Genomic DNA, 25,992 nt, shown 5'->3' with positions numbered 1-25,992 from the left:
ACCACGACCTGTTGGACCCACGATCATGTCATGGCAGTCCAACATCAGAAAGTTATGCAGATGCTTTTTTGTAGTTTTCTTCGTGTCCAAGTTAATGATGATCATGTTCTATATAACACTCCATGTCGTACACGTCTTTTGATACTCTGATCGCATCATGAAGTTCTGAAAATAAGTTGGATCAAAAAGTCAACCGCACAGGAGATCCCATGCAGGGTCATCTCAACTTGAGCGGCAACAGTCTCGCCAATCTCGAAGACGTGAGTTATCCACCCCCAGACGCCAACGCTGAGCGATGGTTTCACGTGAATCTACTCGCGCAGACCAAATTATCGTTGGCTGATGGAACGATGACAAGAAATCTCAACATGGGTAGAATGAATGCGGTCGGACTTCCCTCGGCAGCAGCTTGGTCTTCTCAACCCATAACAGCCTCCGATCTCGATGTGTCTATAGCTGTAAAATACAATAGCACGGGCGGCTAGGTCACTGGCTATGTAGCAGTGACTGGTTATGTTCTCTCCAAAGTCTGGACCCACGTCTCAAAATCCATGACGTGTGGGGGTGTATAGCGGACTCCTCACGAGAGCTACCATTGTCTATTACATTGGAACACCAGATCATTCCATCTGGATCGACAGACAGGCGAGTGGAAATTACACTCATCACAATTCAAACGGTAGAGGGATTTCGCGTCAACAACTCTAGTTACTACTCTTTCTTAGAGATATGTGATAGCCAATTTAATCTGTACATAACCAAGTTTGCACAAAACCATCAGTTGTACGGACTTCCTACAACGTCGCCTATCACTGATAAAACTCAGGCGATCTCGTATTCACAAATCAACTCGATTGGAAGCACTATGTTATCCACAAAAGGAGGCACCATGATAGAAAGCGATCACCATGTCGGTAAGCGCCATAAAAGATCTTATCACCACCACTCTGTCAAGCGATAATACCGCGAATAATTATCTAGATGTGAAAAGTTATGCAGTCAACAAAAGTGGAGATACGGTGATGGGCAGTGTATGATTGGCTACGGGTGCAATATTGATGGTTCCAGACTATCCTCCAGCATTCGACACCGAGGCCGCAAAATTACAGTACGTGGACAAACGACGCGTCAAAAATAACAATGGTCACATTCCCGTGTTACCCGCTCCGACTGGAAATCGATGTGTCTTTTCAGTCTCGGTGTCATCGGAAAACGATGATTTTCGCATGGCCTATCTCGTTTACTATCATAACTTACTAGTGAGTAATACCACCAACGAGTGTAACGCCAGAGTTACCTCCAATTGTTTAATGTGAGACAGGAACACAGTGCGTGCTCACCTAGAGAATCAATTGCTTTAAATCTGATACCAAAACCTATGTGCTGTATAATGGAACAACGATGATCAGAGGTAAACTTCTGGAGTTCACGACTTTGTATAGATCATGGCGAAAATAGTTATCATCGCTATGGATTTGTACCACCTGCTGATCGACGATACTTACAGACATGATTCGTCGTACTCTGACAACGATCAGCACGTGCTTAAGCAGACCACGGGAGTGCATGCGGAGCTGAATGAGGTGAGAAATGCGGACAAATCCTCCTGAAGGTACGAGCGATAGAAGCATCACAATGTGAAACGGTCTCATCTTTCTGTGTGGTATATGCTGCAGGAGCAGCTCAGAGAGCGATACTGGACGGTCTTTAAAATTTTAACTTTAGAGAGTCAGTACGGTTAGTCAAAACCGTCGAAGGGATCGTGCAAGGCCTAATTCACGAATTACATTCAAACATCGTGGACACCATCGTTAGGGTTGGCTACAACAAGCGACGTAAGGAAGACTTCGAGGCACACAAAAAATCACGAGTGCTTGAACAAATTGGTGTCATTAAAACGCTTTCGCGGTAATAAAAGACTACGTGAAACTATCAACAAACGTAAATTTTTTATCATGAAAGAACAAAGTATCATCATATGGACACGATTATAGCAGTGATGGCGCTCGATGAATGCTATGTTGGTATCAGCGATGATGAGGAGCGTCATAAACCATCCATATTTGGAGGCTCTGTTTTACATGCACATGTACTATCACCATGGAAAGATCAATGTTGACGTCTTCTCGCATCAGCATATCGTTATCTCGAATCTCTGCCTAAAATAGAGCTGGAGCTTACCCCATTCACTAGTGTACCTAAATGATATTTTGCTACCTATTCTTCAGCAGAAGATGACTTCAAAAATATGATCGGATCGTTAGCAGGCACCTCGATGTGTCAAAATATGTGTAAACGAGGTGGTCTAACCCTAAGGAGGCTTTCGATACGCTTAATGCTGCTTTGTTTGAGTATGAAAACGTCAACCTTAACGACGACAAAATGGATCTTGCCTTTTATCAACCTTTTAGGAATCAGCTCGATTATGTGGTGGTTGCGCTCAAAAAACTTGCATCCTACCTATATCTGGAAAGAATAAATGTTAAGGAGGAGGTAGTGGAAGATCTTGTGAGGATAAGTGAGATCACTAAAATAAATACACAAGCATCTGACCGACCTCGAGTCACATTGAAGCGAGAATGAGACCCATCCTCGACTTCAACCACAACAGTAAGAATTTACATGCAGATCAGCGCCGCGAACTAGAATTGTATTACCACTATTATCACCGACGGGTCTACGGGTACAAATATGAATACCGATGATACAAGCACATCCTGAGAGTCATTTCGCTGATTCCTCACGCCATGACAGCCATCGGAGTGGTGTCCATGGGTCCGATGGTTTATCCAATGATGTTGATTGTGTCCAGAGCTGGACAGACCATGCAGACACTGATGAAACGTCTCGAACAACGACTAGAGGCAAAAACAATACAAAAACAATATCACCAAGCAGGCCATGCTGTCCTATATATAAAAATGTTCAACCGATCTTATCTGCGCGGAACTCCTTTTTACATGCCGTGACACATTCATGAGAAGAGGACCGTCGACGATCTCATCGTCGAAATGGTAGGCAACGGATGTGGATTGACACAACTAGGCCAATTTTAAAATGTTTTTGACCCAAAATATGAGATCTGATTCTATAAAAGATGTCTGGATTCAACAGCTATGATGACGAAGAGGTCTTTCTCAGCCACGTGATATTGCATCATCAAGAAGCGCTCCATGAAGCCATTACGAATTAATGTTTCGGTAACGCTCGAAGTGACGCTGACCAAAACACAAGGGTCAGCGAGTGGAGAGTTATTACTCACGCGAGAGCAACGTGCGCTGTTATCACGAGATGATCTTCTGCGATGAATATATTATCAGACAGACAAAATCTTAAAAATATCTTAGTATAGAGACTTGTAGGACGTAGAGATGGTTCACAATGACCACAGCGTGGGTGATACGCGATATCCCACCTACGCCCTCGTGGAAAATCGAAAAGATCTCGAGGATGCCACCGCGAATGACTTACAGCTAAACATAGACATCAACGTGTCTCTCTCACTTACTAAAGTCGTGTGAATAGGAAACAATCTCATGCTGCTCACGGCGGCACAGCAGAAAGAGCTCTACGTCAATAGCTTGCTCAGCAGCATCTACGATAAGGAAATCCTTTTCAAGCACTGCATCTCTTGCATACATCTAGAAGAACTCAAGTTGATGTACAGATCTACCAAGGTGTAGAAATGAAATTTTAAAACATAGTATTTGAATTTTTTGCTATCTGTCAGGCGTTATCTCTAAGTTGCACAACCGATTATCCGATTTATCTCCGTTGAGATGCACGACGGTATATCCGAAGGGAACCACTCCACGATGAGCTTCAAACACAAATTGATGACAGCACATCGTAGCCCTAACTCCATTACACACACGTGAAAGATGGAGTAAACAATGATGATAAACTTCACAAAATGCCTAATTTTGCTGCGTATGCTACGCACCCCTCCCTCCGTGTTAGCTTCGTAACGACTAAACACGGGATGCACTTTCCACATGGTCAACTGTGTTGTGGGAAACACTGTTTCCTGCGTCATGCATACTGTTAGGCGAAAACTCGTTGAACAATGCTGAAAGGTTTTTGGGTCTCTGTGTAGATCTCGCTTTTCGTAGAAATATTTAATCGCCGAAATATTTCGTCCACCGCACCGCTGACACACTTGGTGATGCCATCGAACCCCCTACTGGAAACCCATCCAACGTTTTATTCCTGGACTTCCACGCGTGTTAAGAGCATGATGCTGAGCGCAGTACTTTCTCACCAATGCGACAGAAAAATCTAGCCATTTTGCTAACCTTATTTTTTTTTATCTCAGTCTAGTCTTCTCAGACCAGTCGTCTCAGTCAGTGTGTCCACACGCTCAGAACTACTTTTAAAAACAGAAAACCTTGTTGTCTTCTGCTGTGCCTGACGTAGTTGTTCTAAAAACCAATAACAACAAGAAATACAGAACAAAAACACAGTCACTTAAGGTCAATTCATCTTTGAGAACACATCATACAAAACATCTCTCATGCATGACTTATTGCATTTTTCCGGACTACCTTAACGTAACCATGCACACTTGTGAGCTCCACGAACAGGCATTGTGCTATAGAATAGAATAAACTTTTTTATTTACAATGAAAGAAATGACAAATGAACAAGCAATTAAAGAATTTAAATACGGGGCTATATGATATAGCATCTCTATCATCGCAAAGATAGATTAGAATCATGCCCACTATTCATGGAATCTCGTATTATAGTTCCAGGAAAAGATTTTATTCTTCTGCATGATATTGCTCGTCGACTGAGGAGCATCGCTCAATCACGGTCAGCAACAAAGTTACCGTATCCCAGACTGAATGCCGCTCTGCACGAGTTAATTCAGCGCGTTGAGACCTCAAGGCGATGCCCCAAAAAATATCCTGCACTTTGGAAGCCCGTCAACAAGTAGAAAGCACTGGTGGGACGAGAGATGCTCACCACGCCGCAATACCTAAAGCAACTGCGAGACAATTACAACGCGCTCATGGGAAAAGCCACTTAGTTTTCCAAACGTCTCCGACTTCAGCATGAAATCATCAGTCGATCGCGACGAGCTGATATCGAGAATAAAACTCCCCAGAATCGATTAACAAACCCTTCAACGGCAATTCGACTGTATCACCCAGGCGCACTGAAAAGGCGTACGGACGTGCAGAAAAAGGATTCATTTAGGATCATTCCCATCTTCTTCAGCAAGGAATCGACAAAGAACTCACGTAGCGCATTCTACAACCTACCGTAAAAAACAGAACTACTTACATACACTGCCATCAAACTTGAAGTAGCTCTCAACGTCCATTTGGTTACGGAAAACAAGAGCATCGACGTGTGGATCGGAGACAAATTGCCCGTCGTGTCTCGCAGTGACGATTTCAGTCACATCGTCGATGTCGCCTCTCGTTTATCCACCGTTCGTGATCTATAACATGCTGATCTCCAAAACATCATCACAACACAGCATCAATTTACTTTGTTACCAAAACCATTTCGTGCACATCAAAGACTTCAGTCGGTTATGTCCATCTCTGTACATGCAGAATAAGAATCATGGTTATTTCTGCTTTCGTTGCTTACAATGCCTTTCTCAAATGCATTGACTACATGATCACGTCTCGTCGGGATACTGTCAAGAACTACAAACCGTACAGATGATACGCGAGGGAACAGTTCAATTCGAACATCCCTACAAAATTTAAATACACGCAAACTTTTCACATCTTGGAAAAAGTACAAGGAACATGTCTTAGTCAAGACCATTATTTTACTCACATGTACCACAAACACATCTGCTGGGCGATTGGCTATAAACACTTGTTGGAATTTGTCCTCTCCCTATCGTCAACATCGTGGTGAGGATTGCGTTCTCTGGTTCTTCGAGCAACTCGTCGAGAAGTGGAAACGTATCCGAGAACAACGAAAAGGTCCAGCCAAGATGATTTCACTCACACCACCAATTTTTTTACAGCACAAAGCAGCACAGTATTGTTACATTTGCGATTAGTACTTAGCCTCACGACAAAAAATCAGAGACCATTTTCATGTCACTGAACGTCATCTAGAAGTCGCTCGTAATCACTGTAATCTACGCTTCAAAGATCCCGACTTCCTTCAGTCATCGCGCATAATCTGTGAGGATACGACTGACATTTTATCGAGCCAGCATTCAGTCATCCACGAGTCAAACACATTGTCTCCGAAATGGCAGCTCACATCAAATGCATTCCCCAACAATACTGAAAAGTACCTGTCGTTCTAAATTGGAACTTCCCGATTCATCAATTCGTTTCAGTTCATGTCTATTTCACTGGAAAAGAAAATATCCTCTATATTCTGAATTACACTCAACCATTTACCATTACAGACATGTTTCTTTTATCCGCGTTCATAACGAGGCTAATTGCAAACTTGTCAGCAAGTGGAAGCCTTCATTAAAAACAATATAATTTGTGTATCTTCCAGCTATAAATAGAACACAAAATGGTGTGGCATTCCTAACGTTAAGATACTATTTCATGACATGAAAGTTTCATTTTAAAGTTGTAATATTTAAATGCATTTATAGTAAATATAAACTTACAACGTTTAATTAAAAATATCAACATTAGTCTACAACGAAATCTATTTTACATGATATATATTTAAATTCACACATGTACCACTCATATTATCTTTGTGAAAATTACACGGTAACAGATACTTTGAAAAGAATGAAAGAAAGGACGAAATCAAGACGAATAAACTAAATTTAAAAGATAAAGAACGAAGAGCGAAAAGTTTAAAATATAAACGGTCTAGTGTGTAACAATAGTTACTCAGTGCAAATAAGCAGGCAACAACCATTGCCAGTTAAGTAATCTCATTTTCAATTATGGTATAGGGCAATATTAAACACTATATGTATAAACTGGTGAATATTTCGCAGAGTATGTGTATCAACTCCGTTAAATACAACTAAAATATTACAGTTGTCTCTAATCACTATTGGTATTTGTGTATATCACTGAGTCACATAAATCACGTCTGTGTTTTTATGCCTACCTCTGGAAAATATTCTAGCTGGATGTGACTGTTTATCTAAGATTACATCATCATATACTACTTAATTATTAATAAATCCATCTAGTTCATCTACAGATGGGGCTTCATCAATATCGGTAATAAATTCAATAATAGCATTGTCGTCTTCGTTCAACAATTTTGCGTTTTCATTAAAATCTTTAAGCACTTCGTAGCATCGCTGATCATCAACTGAAGGAGCTACTAAATACAACTTATCCCATTTGAGCCATTTCATTATCACATTAAATAATAATTGCGTTTTACTAGACCCAAATGGATCTATTATTATCATTCGGATGGAATTTGGTAATGCTTTAATATGTTTGACTGGTTCTTGCTTTCGTGTCGCAGAGAAATCAATGACATGTTCTAGAAATATAATTAAAAAATGAATTTATATTGCGTTCGATGCAGAACATCCACCCCCACAAGTGGATTAACAACTACGATAACAAAACTTAAAAAGCGTGCACTTACATGTAAATGTGCAAAATGTGGTACAAAAATATATAAATTTATTTCCCTAACTAAGTTAGGGACACAGTCAGGACATAAAATCGGTTGTGATATTGTCGCTTCATTAGGAAAATTACCAGGAACTCCATGGCCTAAATTTACAGGAGAAAAACATCTTCTATGATATAATTATTGCGGTCCTGGTACTCGACTTGATGTTCGACTTGATAGACAAGACCAACCAAGACCTGGTGAATATCCAATCAATGCTATTGATAAAGCGTGCCACGCTCGTGGTGTAGCTTATAAAAGTCAAGATCATCAGCAACGACATATGGCAGATGTGAAGCTAATTCATGCATTAAATTCTATATTTTAAAAAATCTGTCAGATAATCATTAGCTAATTGGTTAGTAATCTCTGCGATGAAAGATTATTATTCAGAGCCGGTAATTAATCAACCGATAATTATAACATAATGGAATCGAATTATTATAGGCCAAGGGGATATTGGAGGGGTAGAGCGGCGATTAGTAAACTCACTGATGCAGCAAATGTTACACGTTATCTTACTTAAAAATGGTTAGCACGATAGGTAATATGGCAAATTTTATCTACCACCACCTAAAACAATTCAGCATGCACATTTTTATGTCAGTATTCCTAATGAAGTTCATTAAGCAGATATTTTATTTTTACCACATGATACTATTAAAATTTGAAGACGTAAATCACGTACATATAAATACGCGTTAACTGTCGTTGACGTTGCAAGTAGATATAAGGAAGCGGAACCATTATGAACTAAAACAGCAACTGACTTTTCTTCTGCTTTTGAGCGAATTTATCAACGATGACCCTTACGATGGCCACAACTATTACAGGATGATCCTAGCAAAGAATTTCTTGGTGCAGTATCATCTCTGATGAAAAAATATAACGTCAAAATTACATAAGGACATAATGCATTTCATCGTGATCAGGCAATTGTTGAACAATTTAATCGAACACTTGCTTAGCCATTATTTGGCTCTCAATATGCGAAGGAAATAATTCAGAAAAATAAGAGATCTCGCGAATGGGTTGCAAGATAGTCAAGTGTGATAGCTGCGTAAAATAACGAAATTACTCGAACAACTCCCATGAAACCCGTTAATGTTATTACAACAACAAAAATATACCAATGCAACGATATAAATTTTCAAAACAACCAGTATTAGGTAATCTAACTGTCAGGTATTTATATGAACCCAGTGAATTTGAAGGCGGAAACGAAATAGCGACTGATCCTATTTGTAGTATTACAACACATAACATTTCTAGCTTGGTAAGATCCACGGGTAGAGCTGCAATCTACATATTATGTTCAACCGCTCCTCAACGTGGATTTGTACGCGACCAATTACAAGTAATTTCGGAAGACACACAATTACCACCACATTCTCTTTTGTAAACTAGCACCTCGACGACGATTACATTCAAAACAGGTCAGCACTACATTTTCGCATGTATACCCAAAATTACTATTAATTCTGTCTACGTTAAATTGCCTTGGATTATTATGTGAATACTGCCACAACATTACAGTGTTACAGCTCGCACAATGATTATTTTGCTGTTGTTTCAATGTCATGATGAATTCAGCATCGAGATCAAAGTCGCACTTATTAATTTTTTTGTCACACTGTATATAGTTATTTTTTTTTACTATATCATTGTCAATTCTCCGCAGCTGAGATATTGCTCTGACTCGAGACACTGCGAGATAAATTAAATTTGACCATTCGATAATATCATTGACGATCCGAACATTTGTATCAGAGATGGTTATTCCTTGTGATGAATGACAGGAACTAAGAAAATATCATTTAATACAAGTTTTGTTTTTATGATAATCCTGGAATATCAACGTCGATATTCTGCCGTCGCGTATCAACCGGTCGATAAACAATGGTACGGGTAGATTTGAGAAAAAAATTCTTTATGTAACATAACTAACTGTTGCTAAAGTGTATCACGAACTATCTTTCTACTTGCAACTATCAAATCAGTTGGTGTCCATAAATTCCAAGTTGTCAATAGAAGTTTCTGAACTTATATATCGCATTATTTCACATTGAATTGTTTTCGCTTGATATCTGATTAATTTCTTAAACTCTCTTAAATCTGGATCAAGTGCTCTATGATAATCAGTTATTTCTTCATAATAATCCACAAAATTCCTTAGCCATCTATGTGGAGACAATCCAACAAAAGGTGGTGGTTGACCATGATCGCCACACATTATTACAGCAGTATATTTTGTCAATAACCACTCAAACAATATTTTAATATTTCTAATAAAACAGACATTTTTCATCATAAACAATAAGCCTTGGAATATATTCCTCTCCCATTCGTTCAGGACTCCGTTTATTTCTCTTCCATTGAAAGAATTTATAAGTGCATGATTTAATATTTCTTTCTTTTTTCATTTCTCTTGCGAGTCTGTGTGTATGTGTTAATACAACTATTTCCGAATAACGGTTCAAGAATAATTCAATCACACGAGTAGTTCTACCACAACCCCAAGCCCACTGAGATAAACTATTTTATGTCTAGCTACAGGATCAAATACAGATTGTGCTGATGACAATTTTGATATTTTATTTTTTTGTTAATAAATACCCTTAATTTCAACGTCGGCGGATTCAGAATAGCTAAGTATATTTTCTTGTTTTATTCTCCATTCACCCCATGATGCATAAGAGCCGATATGTAGTTGTTCTAGCAATCCTATATATTTTATTGATATAAAATGAATCCTTAGCGACTCTGACAGCAAACTCAGAAACTCTATTTATCATCAATATTAGATTTATCGAAACGTATGCAAGCATTGAAGATCTTAAATGAGTAAACAGCGGTGACTCCCCATCAATATAACTCACATTTATACATAATTTAGTTCCGTCTGATAAATTAGCATTACCTTGACTTATAAACGTATTGTATTCGTTGTGTCAGCAATTATAAAATCTAGTTCAGCATCGTCTATAATCAAACTTGTACAATGATCCTCCATGGGTGATTTTTTCTGCCAAGATATTGGACGAATTTATTCTCAAAATCAGTTATATCGGGATATTCATCATCAGAATATATCTTTTGTTGTGTTAACCAAACTTCCTTCTGCGGATGATAAGATCTAATTGCTTCACTTACCGTTAAGAATAATAGTATTTTTACATCGAGAATATACCGCAATAATATTGTTGGTACCCACATTTGTCTGAAAAATGTTTGCCAAACCAGACATAACAAATCAGATGAAGATTTTGGGCAAACTTAAATGACTCGATACAAGCGAATCCAGTGAAATCAAAAGCTGGTAATGGTTCATTTATCAATACTCTGGTCATTTCGTGTGTGGGATTTCCAAATCGCTCAAAATACTTAGAACACCCCTAATTCCAAGAAAACTTCCAGGATAACCTGCAACCATATCAACTGAAATAACATCTGTATAATCGTATTTAAAATTCCATAATCCACCGTGTCCGTATTCGACACAACTGCGCTGTAATTCTTCAATAAAATCCAACCGTGTTAGTTTCCACGAATTGTTTCTCCAGCAAAATGAGCAGCAACTGAAGAAATAGTAAAACAATCACTCAGTTATTTTTCAGTATCATCATGGTTTATTTCAACGCAAGATTTTTCATTTCTACGAGGAGAGATTCTGTACGATAAAAAACGCCATTAGGCCGTACAAACTTATGATAATTTCCATTATCTGAACTTTGAAATAACCACACTGTTACGGGATCTTTCTTACTTATTTCGTTAATAAATTCAAATATATCTCCTTGATAAAATTTAACAGTTCGATTTCGTGGTAATATTGTTACAGCATTAGTCCACGCATGTACATTATGATCAATAATTTCAATAGAAGCTACTTTTATTCGTATAAAATCTCTGGGATTATCGTTCTCGATGGTATTGAAAAATTTAATTTCTTTCCTGATTCAGCGAAGTCTTTGACAGATGCTTCCGTATCTTTAACTATTTCTCCCCCACTCGTTTATTAATTTACGTCTTTTATCCATTTCCACGTATCGCCTTTGTAAAATGTACCGTTACTCATTTGGCTACACAATTTATTGTTGAAAATTGTATCGGTTTTTAATTGTTAATGCTGGGTTAATCATTTACCAGATAAATTCCATAAATAACAGCGGTTACAGGATACGCTCTTTCATAATACGGTTTGTCCGTACCAGTCAACGTTCCTGGTTTTCAATTTTTACTTAATACGGCAATTATTTCCTTATGAAGGAAAGGGTCACGTTTGTCACCGATAACCCAAGTATTGTTTGTTTCTGCTATGCAATAAACTTTACTCGTCGAGATAATTATTAATCGTTGCCACTCGTTTGTCGTTCATTGTCGCATCGACGACATTGTCGACACCATCGGCGTCGCGTATGATTTTGAACGTCGACCACACATAAGATGCACCATCCATGCTAAATTCTTTTTTGGAGTCATGACTAGTATTAATTAACTTTTAATCGTCGGATCAACCAGAGCTCGTATCGGTAAGCCAGGGGATATTCTGTCAGGATTAAATTTATTTTTAGAAGGCTTAATTTTAATCTCTGTCAATTCGTTCATAATAAAGTTAAGCCATATTTATATTTAAATGGATATTACATATATATAATATAGTTAAGACAAATTTATATTTAAATGGATATTACAATTGTTATATATATATATACAACGATTCAAGCAAAGAACAAATGCAGGTGGCTTATGATAGGCTCTATAACTCCGTGTGACGAAGCTTCTGTAAACGAACTCTGCGGATATCATTTACAAAGTGTACGGAGAGGGAATTTAGGACCTAAGCCGTGCAATCTGGTAGTAACAAATACAGAGAGCTTAAAAGATAGTATGATATATAAAAAAACGACAATACGGATAAAGTTATGAGAAATGTGAAAGATTATCTAGCTAGATTTTTATATTGATTTAGACAAATTATTATTAAAACAATGATATTATATGTAAATGGAGCAAAAAGAATTTGTGAGACATTCCATCATCAAGAATAATGAAACATCTTGTCTTGGTATCATAAGGCACTGTCGACTGAAAAAACCAGTCGGTTATATCACTAAGACTGGTTATCTCGTGATTAATACTAAGGGGAATAAAAATTATCTTTGCCATAAATTTGTATAAGGGTGTTTTCGGTGGTACTTGAAGATGATCTTGTGATAAATCATATTGATGGAGAAAAACTCAATAACTCTTTATATAATTTGCAAACTATTACACAAAGCCAGAACAGCAGATTTTGAAATACTGGTAACCATTCAAAAATTGCAAGACTTGATAAATCTGTAAATACAGAAACTGGCGAAGAAATAAAATTTCAATCAATGAACGCAGATGTCAAATATTTTGATATTTCAGTACGTTCGGTAAAATATATTTCAGATAATATTACCAGATCGGCCTTTTCTAAGAAATAAAAAAAACAAAAAATTATATTTCATTATTGTCAAGAGATAACTCTCTCCGATAAAGTAATTAAGTTGTTGTTTCTAACTATTTATTTAATTTTTTGTGTCATATTTATTGTTAAAATAATTGTGATACATCAGTTATTTTATCATTCTGATGTTAGAGGGAGATGACTCTATCAAGAATACGTAAAGCGGCTAAAGAATTATCTCGTCTGTATTTTACAATGATATTCGCTTATAAATAAAATATATGTTTTGGGTTAATTTTATCCCATCGTGTTGCAAATCGGTATTTTCAAAGCTATACAAAAGTATCTTACTTTAGAGCATACCTCTATTGTAAGACAGAGAAATTCAACGTCAATGACAGTCGTTCAACTTGATCCAGAAAAATTATTTGTGATTTGAATCGCTGCAAACACGTAAATTTGAAGATAGATATAAACTACCAGCGAAATATAGATTCATAAAGATTATACAACAACCTATGTTCCAATCTTTGGCTACTGTAAAAATTCGTATCCCTCTCAAGCGTGATCGAACACATCAGATCAGAATACGAGACGAAGAAAATTATTCATACGTGCGTGAGGCAGTTTAGAAAGTTTATATCAGATCGTAAATATGAAAACAACGACAAAGTTATTAGCGAAAGTACTATCCTCTGACTTTTATTCTACCTGAGAAATAAAATAAAAAATCTGTTATAATATATTTATTTGGTATTAATTTTGACTTTTGTCAAGGATTATTATATATTCTTTTAATATTTTCTGTTTTTGATGAGACTTTCACTATTTTAGTACTATGTACCCATCAGAATTATAAAATCTTACTGATTTTTACTATTTTAGATCCACTTACCCCATCATAATTTTGAAATTTAACTGATTTTCACTATTTTAGTACTATTTACCCCATGAAATTAACGTAAACTCAGCATTAAAAATAAATTCTCTTATAATATATTTATTTGTTATTTGCTGTAATATAGTGTAATTTTTTTCTTCTTCTGTTTTTGATGAGATAATCACTATTTTAGTACTATTTACCCCATCCATTTGATGAAATTGTTTGATACTCTGGTAATAAACCAATCAATTTAATGAAATTGGCTAATAATCAGAACAATCATGGTTATTATACCTATCAATTTAATGAAATTGACTAATAATCTGAAAAAGTATGGGTAATATACCCACCAATTTAATGAAAACAGATTTTTTTATTCACAATTAGACAATTTTTTAAGTTTGTCTAATTCAATACAACAATGTGCTTAATTCATAATTGATATCTATTGCACGTAATCATACTAATTATGTTCTCGCTACAGTTCATTTATTTGTTCCTGAGTCAACAAAAGTTTTTCATTGCCGTATTCGTCAATAATTATATTACCACTAAATTATTCTGTATTGACTGGGGGGCTGTGTCATTATTGTTCTGATGGCTTTTTCAAGTACCTCTTTGTGAAAACTCTTACGTGTTAGTACATTATATGATACCTCTTGATTAAATAATTAATTGCAAAACACTCTGCATAATCAAAAATCGTTAAGATCAAACATATAAATTTATATTCAAATTTTCATTTCTAAAGTAATTAAGTGTCCGGATTGGTAAGTAATTTTGAAATGTATTCTTGACAATAAATTATTATGACATCGCAGATAATTCGGATTAATCGGTTCTTGTACGATTAAATTATCCAGGAAGTACATGGGGTGTAAAGGTATACAGAATATATCCTTGTTGAGCCTGACTAGATTTGTCAAGATCTATTTGATTGCTGCCATCAGTTGCATCACATACAAGACTAACTGCGATTGTCGATGTGATATTTACTATACCGAAAGGATCATTGTTATGTTTGAGAAGAGATGCTGGTGGGGCTATTTTTCTCCATGACTCAACAATTTTAGGAAAATTTTCATTAAGACATTTTCTTAGATCTTCTTTATTAAATGTTGGTACAACAAATGTAAAATCACCTGGAACTTTATACTCTTCTTCTGTTATTTTATAATGATTGAAAAGAAATGATATGTTTATATACTTCTTCAGTAAAAATTTTATTGACAGAATCATAATCTGGTTCTACATGATTTAGATGTTGTATTGACTCAATGATCTGTTGTTTTAAATAATCATTATAGTACTGTGATAACGACGAAAACAAATTTCGCATTTTTTGATTGGTTAATTGATCTCAGAATTAATGGGATCGGAATACATTTTATAAACGTCTATATATCTTAACTCATCACGAAAAGCATAAATATTTATATACATCATCAGTGCTACTTTACGAGAAAATAGGTCGATATTTTGGAGTTGTTATATATTTTTTTTTTCATTTCTAAGAAATTCATTTAACCTTGGTTCTGGTGGTCCATGATATTCTGGTGTAATTTCAGGCCAACTTAAAACAGATTTAATTGACGATTGATAAATATCTACAACGTAATCTGGAGAATATATTTCAATTGTAGCCTTAAATGTTGGTTAGCTATTTTGGATTCTCGTCCCATTCTATATTTTATTCTGCGCTGGAATCAATCATCGATTTGTTCCATTTGATAATTGCCTGTTTGAAATTCTCACAACATTCCAGTCTGGTGTTCCATCATCTTTATTTTTATTTGCAAATAAAAGTAAATTATTCGCCTGTAATCCACCGAATGATTTTGATCTGATATTTGGCCAGCTGTAATATACTCGCAATTGTGATAGCTCTATTTCTTTCATTGCAATTGCAGTTGAAAACTTAACATTAAATTTAGGAATTGTTGATCTTACTAATATCATTGTTGATTTTGTTGGAGCTGTGTTAGTTACAATTTGTTGGAGTAATTCGTTCGGAGTTGACATTATTTAAATCCCGATTTTCTCAATCAATCACAGTCATTGTTTCTTCGTAGATTTTAATTATCTCCGTGAACTCAAAATCTGATATTTTTCCATCACTAAGACTTCTTGATAATAACGAGGATAAAATTTGCAGTATGCTAACATCGCTGCGTGTAATTTAATTATATAATTATACAATTTTGTTTGTACACGTGTATATTTTCTTGCAATTATATTAAGGATACCGGCAATCGTTGTCGCAGCTGAAACGCAAATTGTTACAACTGCTGGTGTCATCACTAGCGATGGTGTTATTGTTGATAATAATACGCCGGCTCCAGCATAACAGCAGACGCTGAATACACTATTATATCAACGATAGCTACAAGTCTACAATATTGTTTTTACTTTTACTGTATACTTGTCAACGATAATTTTTTAAATTTTGTTTGTCATTCCCTTGCTTGGTTGTATCTGAAACGTTAAACGTTGATCGGACTACTCATTATTTTTAATTAGGTGGGAATTTAGCTACTAACTGAAGACACTAATAATAAATCAAGCCGAGCTTTCTTAATTCGGATTCCACAGTAAATGTTTCCTCGTCGTTTTAACCTAATATCACTAACATAGATCCAGGAGATACACCTGACGGAGTTAGTGGATAACGCCGTGAAATTGTGGTAGATAAAATTATTGTTACAACACCAAGTACTGATAGCCTGTATATATCGGTAATGGTTTAATTGAGTGGTGACCATAATGCTTGGTCAGACGCTACTGTATACCAGGTTGATAATTTGCTTGTGGAAAATTTTAATCAGATTAATTTTTTAACGATATCAGGAATTCAACTTATAACATCTTCTAGTCTTTTTCTAATATCATCGATATTACTCTGTGCTATCGTGATTAGCTCTGAAAATGATTTAGGATCTCTGATAACATCTAATCATTTATTAAGCGTTTCGGGGCCCCGAGTGGCCGAGTGGTCTAAAGCGCTCACCGTTCCGGATCACTGCCATCTCACCTCTGTTTGCGTGGGTTCGATTCTAAGGCTCGGCTAGCGTGGGAAAGCCTGCCAGTAGCTTCTCGTGGGTCGGTGGTTCTTCCCTGGGTTTTCCAGGGGTCTTCCTCCACCATTTATACTGGCCGCCATGTATAGCCTATCTTGTGCTGAAAAATGGCGTTAAACCCTAGAACAACAACAACAACATTAAGCGTTTCAATGTCTGACATAGCTGTTTTAATATCGCCAAGCTTTGTGTTAATATCAACGAGTTTTACGTCAACAGTCAACGAAATTGTGATTGTCGTTGACATTCTTCAACATCAGAAATGCAGCACCAGGTCTGGCTATTGCTACAGCTGGTTGTGGACCACTCGCAGTATTTTGTGGTACTTGTACTTTTAATTATTGTCTATGATCAGGATGATTAGTGTTGTCTTTGGTAAACCTCATTGATGGTTCAGCTGATCTAGTATAATCATCTGAATATCTTGCTAAATTTATTATCGTTGTAGCAACATCAACATCTTTTTGAATTGTTTCAATCATGTACGTAGCGCTGTCAAACAATGCCAAAATACCATTGTTAACAAAATCAACTATGCCATTAGCTCCATATGCTGTATTAAGAGGAACATCTGTTACAAGCTCTCCTCCTACTTCAACAAATACTTCATCAGGTAAGAAATATCTACTTGTATCTTGATTCAGTTCGACCACGCTGATTTGGTACACGTGTGTCGTAAGAATAAAACTGATAATTGCATATAGATTCGTCTTTAAGAATGGGTGCGTCCATATCAAACACTGAATAAGATATACGTTTGAACATCTTATTATAACTATCTTCGTTTAACACAAAGACCACTTCCTGAAATAAAACTTGTATTTGTCGGCATAATTTCATTAGTCAACTTTGTAGGAACAACTTTATTAATTCTGCTAGTTTTTCATTTGCAGCTTGATTTATTTTTTTGCTAATTTTAGCAGGCATAACTTCAGTACTGGGTAATTTTACTGGTTGTGGTTTTCATTGTACTAATCGAGCTAATCTTTTCTTGATTGATGAAAATGTTTTACCGACAATATTACCAATAGTATTAATACCTTTATCATGAACAGCCTCAATAGCTTCATCTCCGTAAATCGCTTTGTTAGTTGGCAATCGCGAATTTACTACCCTAACTATCATAGTCCACGTTGAGCAATGTGTATGATCATTTTTAAATTACACGCTGATTAATTAATTGTTTCAGTCGTAGTATAATCATCAGTGATTTCATTAATAAAAGAATGATAAATGTTGCTATCCATAACACCGCCTGTAAATAATCTTCGACGAATATTAGATATTTGATTAATAATTTCTGGAGAATCATTTACTGCGCGTTTTCCTCCGATCAGAATTTCTAGTCGGTCAACATGGCAAGAATACTGTCAGAACAAGTAATAAGACCACTTCCTTGAGCCTCACTTATTGTTTCACCCGCTTTTCTCTTCCATAATCTTAGGGGTGATCTTTCCACTTTTGCTTTTTTAAGTTGCTGCTTCATTTGTTCTTCCTTTCGTCTTTTATCTTGCATTTTTTCTTTAATATACTCATCTACTCATATACTTAATTTTCAAAGACCTCAAAATTATAAATGTCGTCCTTAGATTCGATTCGCGGAGTATTAGTAGCGACACGATAGACATCCTTATTCCAATCGGTAGCTTTTAAAGTATTAATATATTCGGGTTTTACATCATTTTCTCTTTCACGATATCCAAACGAGGCAATTTCAATTACTTTGTCTGGGTTTTAGATATCGGCAATATCTTCAGGCGTAAATTTATCTATTATCTTGGTTCTGACTCTTGGCAGAGTTTGTTGCTGAACTTCAAGTTGTGGTTGAGGAGGTTGCTGGGGTGGTGGTTGAGCTACTTGAACACGGCCAGCAATATCAACAATTACTCAGGATTTTGGCTTTCTTTTTCAGACCTTGAAGCTACAAGGGTTCAACTTACTCTAGCAATACAGATAAAATAACAATAGAAAAGATAATAAATCCATGACAGATTTATTCAATCATTTCTCATCTGTAAAAAAAAAAAATGCGTCCTTTTTACCAGTTCACAGATTCAAATTTTACATACCAGTAGATAGAACCATAGTGGATATATCTCAATTATCTAAACCCAGTTCATAATTTACTAAACCTAAGCTTGAGTGTTAAAGATATAATGTGGGTAAATTATGTCGAAATCCAAATTTGGGTTCCAACATTCGTATATAGAAAATTCGTCTGCTTCTGAAAACTTGCAATTTAAGGTGTAAGTTCAAAATTATTTTTCAAAATTTCATACAATAAATTTTCGTTTCGTTTCGTTTTTTTCTAAGATCTCTATCTTCCTCTACCCCCTTCCCCCCCTTCCACTTCCCTTCCCCCCCCCCCACCCGCCCACCCCCCGCTTTATCTTCCTAATCCTATCTGTCTCCGATTTGGAACAACAGCGCTCTTTGTATACCATTTGGCACGTGTAAGCATTCTGGTAAACAAATCATGGATTGTTGGGTATTGCAATCGATCGGCCAATCCGAATCGACCATGTTGACGGAACATGACCTCACAACATCAATACACACAATTCCGTGTTGTGATTCTTCTAATTTAACATAATGTTAGACAGTAACATCAGTCATGACAAACCTACCCCAATATATTATTCTCATTTTCGAATGTTTGTGTAGGTAATTTAATTTTATAATCTTGTATCGTACAACATAGACGAACGGCTAACAAGCATTTCAATGTACAAGGGGATATCTCAAAATGGCTATGCTCGATTACAACAACGTGTTGTGACTAAAATTAGCTGATCGGAAAATACATGAAATAACGGCATATATATGTAAATACAAAATAAAATTCATACGTAGGATTTGCTTTCTGACTGAGTAAATTGGTCATGCACAAGTACACATTTGTATTCATTTACAATCGTTTGTTTGAACAAAGATATTTTGTCGTATGTATGTGTTCAAACTGAAAAATAAATAAATAAACAACAACAAAAATTAAGTTAATTAGCCTGAGATCACATTTGGAAACACAGATTCAATTTTTTTTAAAGTACAAATACAGAAACAGTTGTTGAAAATATACTGTACTGTCTAGTTTAGGGAAGTCGAGTTTTAATAAGCAAATGATAGAAGTACTTTGAAGAGTAGAAGTGCAATGGGTTCAATTGTTTGGTTTCGGCCAATATGACACCGACCTGCGTTCGACGATTTTAATTTATTTATCCGCTTTCTTATTTTTTTATTTGGATGGATAAATACATACATAGATACATACATACGTATACATACATGCAGACATACATGCATGCATACATACATACATACATACATACATACATACATACATACATGCATGCATGCATGCATGCATGCATACATACATACATACAGATACATACATACATACATTAATTCTTTTCTTCCTGAAAAAAATTATATACCTTTTGTAAAACAAAAAGAAGTATCACAGCATGAAGAAAAAAACAATAGCTACCAAATCAAGAAAAGCATTAATGACAACGCACGAAATCGGGAACAAAAGTAAATTAAAATAACACATAAGTTTTTTGTTTTAGATGCACTTTAACCTAACAGTTTGAAATACTGATAAAATCTAACCTGATTAATTTACATTGTCAGGAAACCATTGACAGAGGGCATTTTAAGATAACTGACATATATTTGGAGGAGGATACCCTGACCTTATGGAAGCCACCTGAAACCAAACAACAGTACAAACTCATTCCGGAGATAATTCCTGAAGGTGATTGGTCCGGAATACTGCAGACATATTACACAAAATTTGATTGCGTCACCAATTTCTTGCCTTTGGATGATCTCGTGCCAATAATATCTCGCCAAAGCACAACGCTTAAACCCACAGATGACTACTCCATCCTTAGGGATTACCCAACTATAAAGGGATTGTGGTTCAAACCAGACATTGATGAGAACATAGGCCCAAATTTGGACACAACTCTTGGCAATGTAAAGCTAAATATTTCGTTACATCGCTCAGAACAGGAGAATATCTTCACTCAGATGAATGTCTACTTTCTAGAAGTTCTTGATTACCCAGCAGAGGATAAATCAGTATCCAGATTTCTTTTGACACGGTCCTTTCATGAAGAGTTTCATATGTACAATGTATTCAAACCAGGTGGACCCATTCTAGCCATTCGCCACATTGGCCCATTGCATGGCGAAATAGAAATGCTCTACCTGAGATTTAGCAAAAACTATTACAGCCAAAGATGGAGACATGAGGTAGAATTTATGCTTGAAGATGATCCATGGCCCATATGTAAAATTATGCCTGTGAACAACACATGTTTGCCAATATTAGTGTCACGTGCCGATGGTCTCGAGGTCCATGTCTCCAATCGTTATCGTAGTGCATCTTGGGAACTGACCATTGCAGGACTTTTTGTCTGGGCTTTGAGGGCTCGTCTTGCTTGGCTTGTCTTTGAAAGACTACACGACAAAGCCAAAGAAGAGGTTAACATAGTTGTTAGAGGTGTTACGAACTACTGCAGTACTGCAAACCCTCCTGTGGTATGTCCATTAGTATACGAGGTGCTTGAATCGCTGATGTCGTTCATTGCAAAATGTCAAAACGAGGAGGACATAAAAGATTTTTTAAAGATTTTTCTGTCCTTACATACATGCAAAAAAGACTGCCCTTTCACTTCATTGACAAATATGGACATTCAAGCAGTGATTGATTCATATTTGTTTCTTCTGGAGAAAGTGATTGCATGTTGTTCCGTAGAAGTGCGAAGAGATATCACCTCGACTATTTTACCATGGTCTGTGATGGCATATTACTGTTCATCACAAAGAATACACAGCTACAACAAGATAATTGCTTTCATCAGTAAGATTGCAGGACTAAAAACGAGATCATTATTACATACACCAATTACAAACGGGCGATCTCACATATTCTCATCGTCAAGTTCCTCTTCCACGAGATTTTCTTTGATGGGCCAAGCAGCAGGTGGCACAGCTATATGCCAAGGCGACGATGAAATATATCCCGATGATGTGCAAGACTTACGTACCGATGACTTCCTAGGAACGCCAAATGAGGAGTGTCTCAGTAATGGTCCTCAAGATGGCCGGTATGAAATTGATATCAATGGTACAGCACATGCTCTCGATGATTAAAATATTAATTACAGCCTATCAAAACCTGTGCAGCACAAACTAGTTAAAACGTTTGTATAAATGACTTGTTATTGTTCCAATGTTCGATCCCCCCAAAAGTCTTTTTAGCATAACAAAATTAATCATTTTTTTGGGAGGTAACGTGCTTGTCTGAAATACCGAAGACAATCATGGAAACTATTAATGGAGTGTAAATTTAAGATTCTCCTACTTACGCCACTCTTCAGGCGATTAGTAGTCATACCTTTTATTTCGTTGTCGACAACGCAGTAAGCCAGGTCAAGCTGGCATGCACAAACATAAAATAAAACATCCATCCAACCCACAGAAAACAACACACACACACACACACACACACACACACACACCATGAATTAACAATAAAAATGATAATGGTTAAAAATCGTGTAAGGTTTAATTCATAATGTCTAAAAGAATGCCCCATGGTATAATGTAGACGAAGTATACACACAATTATTTTCTTGGATATCAACTATTTTAATGTTTATGGAATGTAGTCATATTGAAATAGCTATTACGAGACTTGAAATGTGAATGATGTTTTACGACACGGCCATATTTACAGGTTATCTAGTGCCTGAACATTCTGAGTAAAGTGCCTTGCCCATGGATACACCATTGTAGCTGACCCAGCATTATCCGATCGTAGGTTCAAACCCGCACCTTTTCACTCACACTACTTACTACTTAGCCACCGTAGCTACTGCCTCTTTTACTAGTGGTCTCTTACAAATATATGTGTGAATGGGTTTATAATATACTGAGGGAACACGACTTTAAGGAAAATAAACCTATTAGGGTAGTTAATTCAATCGAAATATGTGACATTACAAATTATAGAGAACCAATTAAAACAATATCAAGATTTAGCTCAACAGGCAATGTTTATATCCATAGTCTCAATAGAACGTAATGTCAGCTACACATATTGTGAGACAAACAATTGCGGTGGAAAATATTAGATACTTAGGCAATACTTAAAATGTTATTTTATAACAAAATATATTGATCAGAGTGAAAAATAGAAAAGATCAGATTCAGTATGATGTATTACAACTTTATTTCGTGGATTTTAAGTCGGTCATATTCATAATTTTTCTCTTTAGTATATCTTTCAGAGATGACTAAACCCGGATTGACCAATATACTTTTTTTACGTATTATTTAATTCAGAACGCTGTGTTGTATTGTTTTGTGTTTATTCTTTTGCAAAGTGCTTCAAACCAATTTTATTTTGAAACTTGGTGGGGGTGGGGGGGTAGTGTGAAGCTTTGTGACGTCATATATTAGAGGTGGATGAGAATTTATAGGAAATGTGCCCGGCGAGGATGAAAGATCTACCAGAATTACGTAACATATACAGATGACCCCTAACCTAGGATAAGTTAATTCCCCGAGTACTGAGTTTGGCCATTGGGGTTTTTGGTCCGTATTCAAGGTTTCAAGAAACTTTTCACATACAGGCATGTTAATATCATGAAATAAGTGCTTGCACACTCCTATCTTTGCGTTTGCAACAAGGCTAATAATACCACTAATACTTGGTATTAATAAATAGCTTATTATTATTCGGTGTCCTGTATCCTGTATTCTTTTCAGTTGTTATATTTTTATTTCCAGCCAAGTTTTCGTTATCTTTCTTAGTGCTTGACTTTACTTTATAGGCATATTAAATTTACCCGTAGTGATTATTATCAACCTTAAGTAAAGAAAAATTCAAATGTTGGATTGTTTTTTAAATATTATTTTTCTCTATTTTTTATTCTTTGCCTATATTTAATAAATACCAAATATTTAGTAAATTCAGGCGATATATGAGGTTTTGATTCCTTTATATATTAAGATTTTGATATTAGATGTTCTGTGTAATTGTTCTGTTTGAGAATAAAATCTAACTCTCGATATGAAATCATTGAATAGGCGAGACAATTAGGTTGTTTAAATATTTATATAGCTATGATAATTTTGGACAAATGTGCTTTATATTATTCTTTATGTAGTTCTGTATATGTGGCGCACCATTTTATATGGAAAAGAGTGAGGTGGGTAGCACTACTTGTAGTAAACGAAAATAGGCAACTGGCAGAGTATTTATGTCCGTCTTATCGACATCAAAAGCCTAATGCTTACTCTTTCCCGTATCAATTATAATCGATACTTATTACACCTAAGAGATTACAGTCTTTATAATTACATTTTCTACATTATTTTTATAATGTTCACTATCTTCAAATTACTCCTTATCTGCATATTTTCTTAATAGAAAATCTTAATTGTCATCATAAGAGAGAAAAATCTTAATTTCTCTTAGATGTTTTTGTATGTCCATTCCCTCCCTAAAACTCACACAAAATTCTCAATTTTATTCAATAAATTTGTCATCTTCATGGTAATATTCCAAACAATGTGCTCTCCATTGGTGGAAAATGTGTAGACAGTCAGAACTGAACGTCTGATGGACCGATAGTATCGCTGATCTTGCGATCTCGTTTACAAAACAATATGACCGTGCTATTTCATTAAATTTAGGTCAGTTTAATATCTTCGGTAATATATATCTGGTTATCACCGTTGTGATATTATTAAGACAAATATTTTAGTACAAGTAATAAGATTGAAATTCTCTCTAAATTGCATTAAAATTACTTTTTGATTAAATTATAGTGAAGGTAATTTTCTATTAAAATATATTAAGATTAAATCCATTTATTTCGGTATTACAATTATATACTATTTAATAAAGATTGCGCCCTTATGAGCAAAGGCAAAACTCTTCATACATTTCCCTTGTATCATAAGTCAGCAAAAACTACACTCGCTAAGTTGTGTAAATTACTGCATTGCGGAAGCATAAAATTCCTGACTAAGCTATAAGCTCCACGCGCTGACGTGATAGAATTGTCTCACTAAGGACGTACATAGACCCAGACGATAGTCTTTAAGAAACTATGAGGCCTCACTTTGAGATTCTGGTGGACACGGTCACTAAACGCATGTCCATATTTGGACGTGTCCTAAGAAACTGTTATTAAAAGCGTCAATCCACGAACATTCCAGTTCATTCGTCAGAAACTCAAAGAGACTTCTGGCTTTACAGGTAAGATTATCGTCTATGTACAATATTTCATGTAGTATAATGATTTTTAGTGTTATAAGGATTTTTAGTGTTAAGATGTTAATCTAACATCAGTACTTTGCAACAGTGGATTATTTTAATATTTCTTAACTATTCTTTAATATAATGTATTGGAAAGTTTAATTGTTTGAAGAACTTATATTTATTTGTAATTATATTGTTGATTATAGTAAAAAGCAACGTTCGCTACCAACTTCATATTCAGTAATAGTTCATTTAAAAACAAAATACTCTTTAAACAATAGCGTTTAATATGTTGAAATTTTAGATTAAATTCAGTAAAATATATTTCAATTACGGTATTAGTCTGAAATATTGAATTTTAGATTCTTTAGCTATCGTGAATCTATTCGATATTTAATTATCTGTATTATATTCAAAAAGGCAGAAATTATACAATGAATGATGTTGATAAGTGAAATAATATTGTAGTTTTATATGTATCTCTTCTATCTGTAATTTAAGTTATGTAGATTGATATTGGAATGTAATTTTACATGTTGCGTATTTCAATAAAAAGTTCTTTCGTCAGATACTCAAAGAGACTTCTGTCTTTACAGTCGTTCCCGTACTTCCGCTTGCCAAAATTCCCCAGATGTAGCCATACCTTCGTTGTCAAAGTGACACCTCTTTCAAGAGAGTTTGATCTTGTTCTCTCTCTCTCTCTCTCTCTCTC

The 25,992-nt window shown here is 35.6% G+C and overlaps 1 protein-coding gene across 1 annotated transcript; it reads left to right on the top strand.

Moving 5' to 3' along the window:
* Nucleotides 1-1,445: 1,445 nt before the first annotated feature.
* Nucleotides 1,446-25,847, top strand: LOC149781413 (uncharacterized). The gene is made up of 2 exons (XM_089934707.1): nt 1,446-1,583; nt 20,585-25,847. The coding sequence occupies exons 1-2, from the start codon at nt 1,446-1,448 to the stop codon at nt 22,157-22,159; spliced, it is 1,713 nt and encodes a 570-aa protein (XP_089790833.1). The 3' UTR covers nt 22,160-25,847.
* Nucleotides 25,848-25,992: the final 145 nt, after the last annotated feature.

This window comes from Sinohyriopsis cumingii, chromosome 15, assembly GCF_028554795.1.
Source record: "Sinohyriopsis cumingii isolate HCF-2022 chromosome 15, ASM2855479v2, whole genome shotgun sequence".
Lineage (NCBI taxonomy): Eukaryota > Metazoa > Mollusca > Bivalvia > Unionida > Unionidae > Sinohyriopsis > Sinohyriopsis cumingii.
This window is presented reverse-complemented; position numbering and strand designations above follow the sequence as displayed.

Excerpts from the sequence above, each read along its gene's own strand:
- LOC149781413 (XM_089934707.1), top strand. The coding sequence starts at position 1,446 with ATGGCGAAAATAGTTATCATCGCTATGGATTTGTACCACCTGCTGATC. Across the intron at positions 1,584-20,584 it reads TGCATGCGGAGCTGAATGAG|TTTGAAATACTGATAAAATC; the intron begins GTGAGAAATGCG and ends TTAACCTAACAG.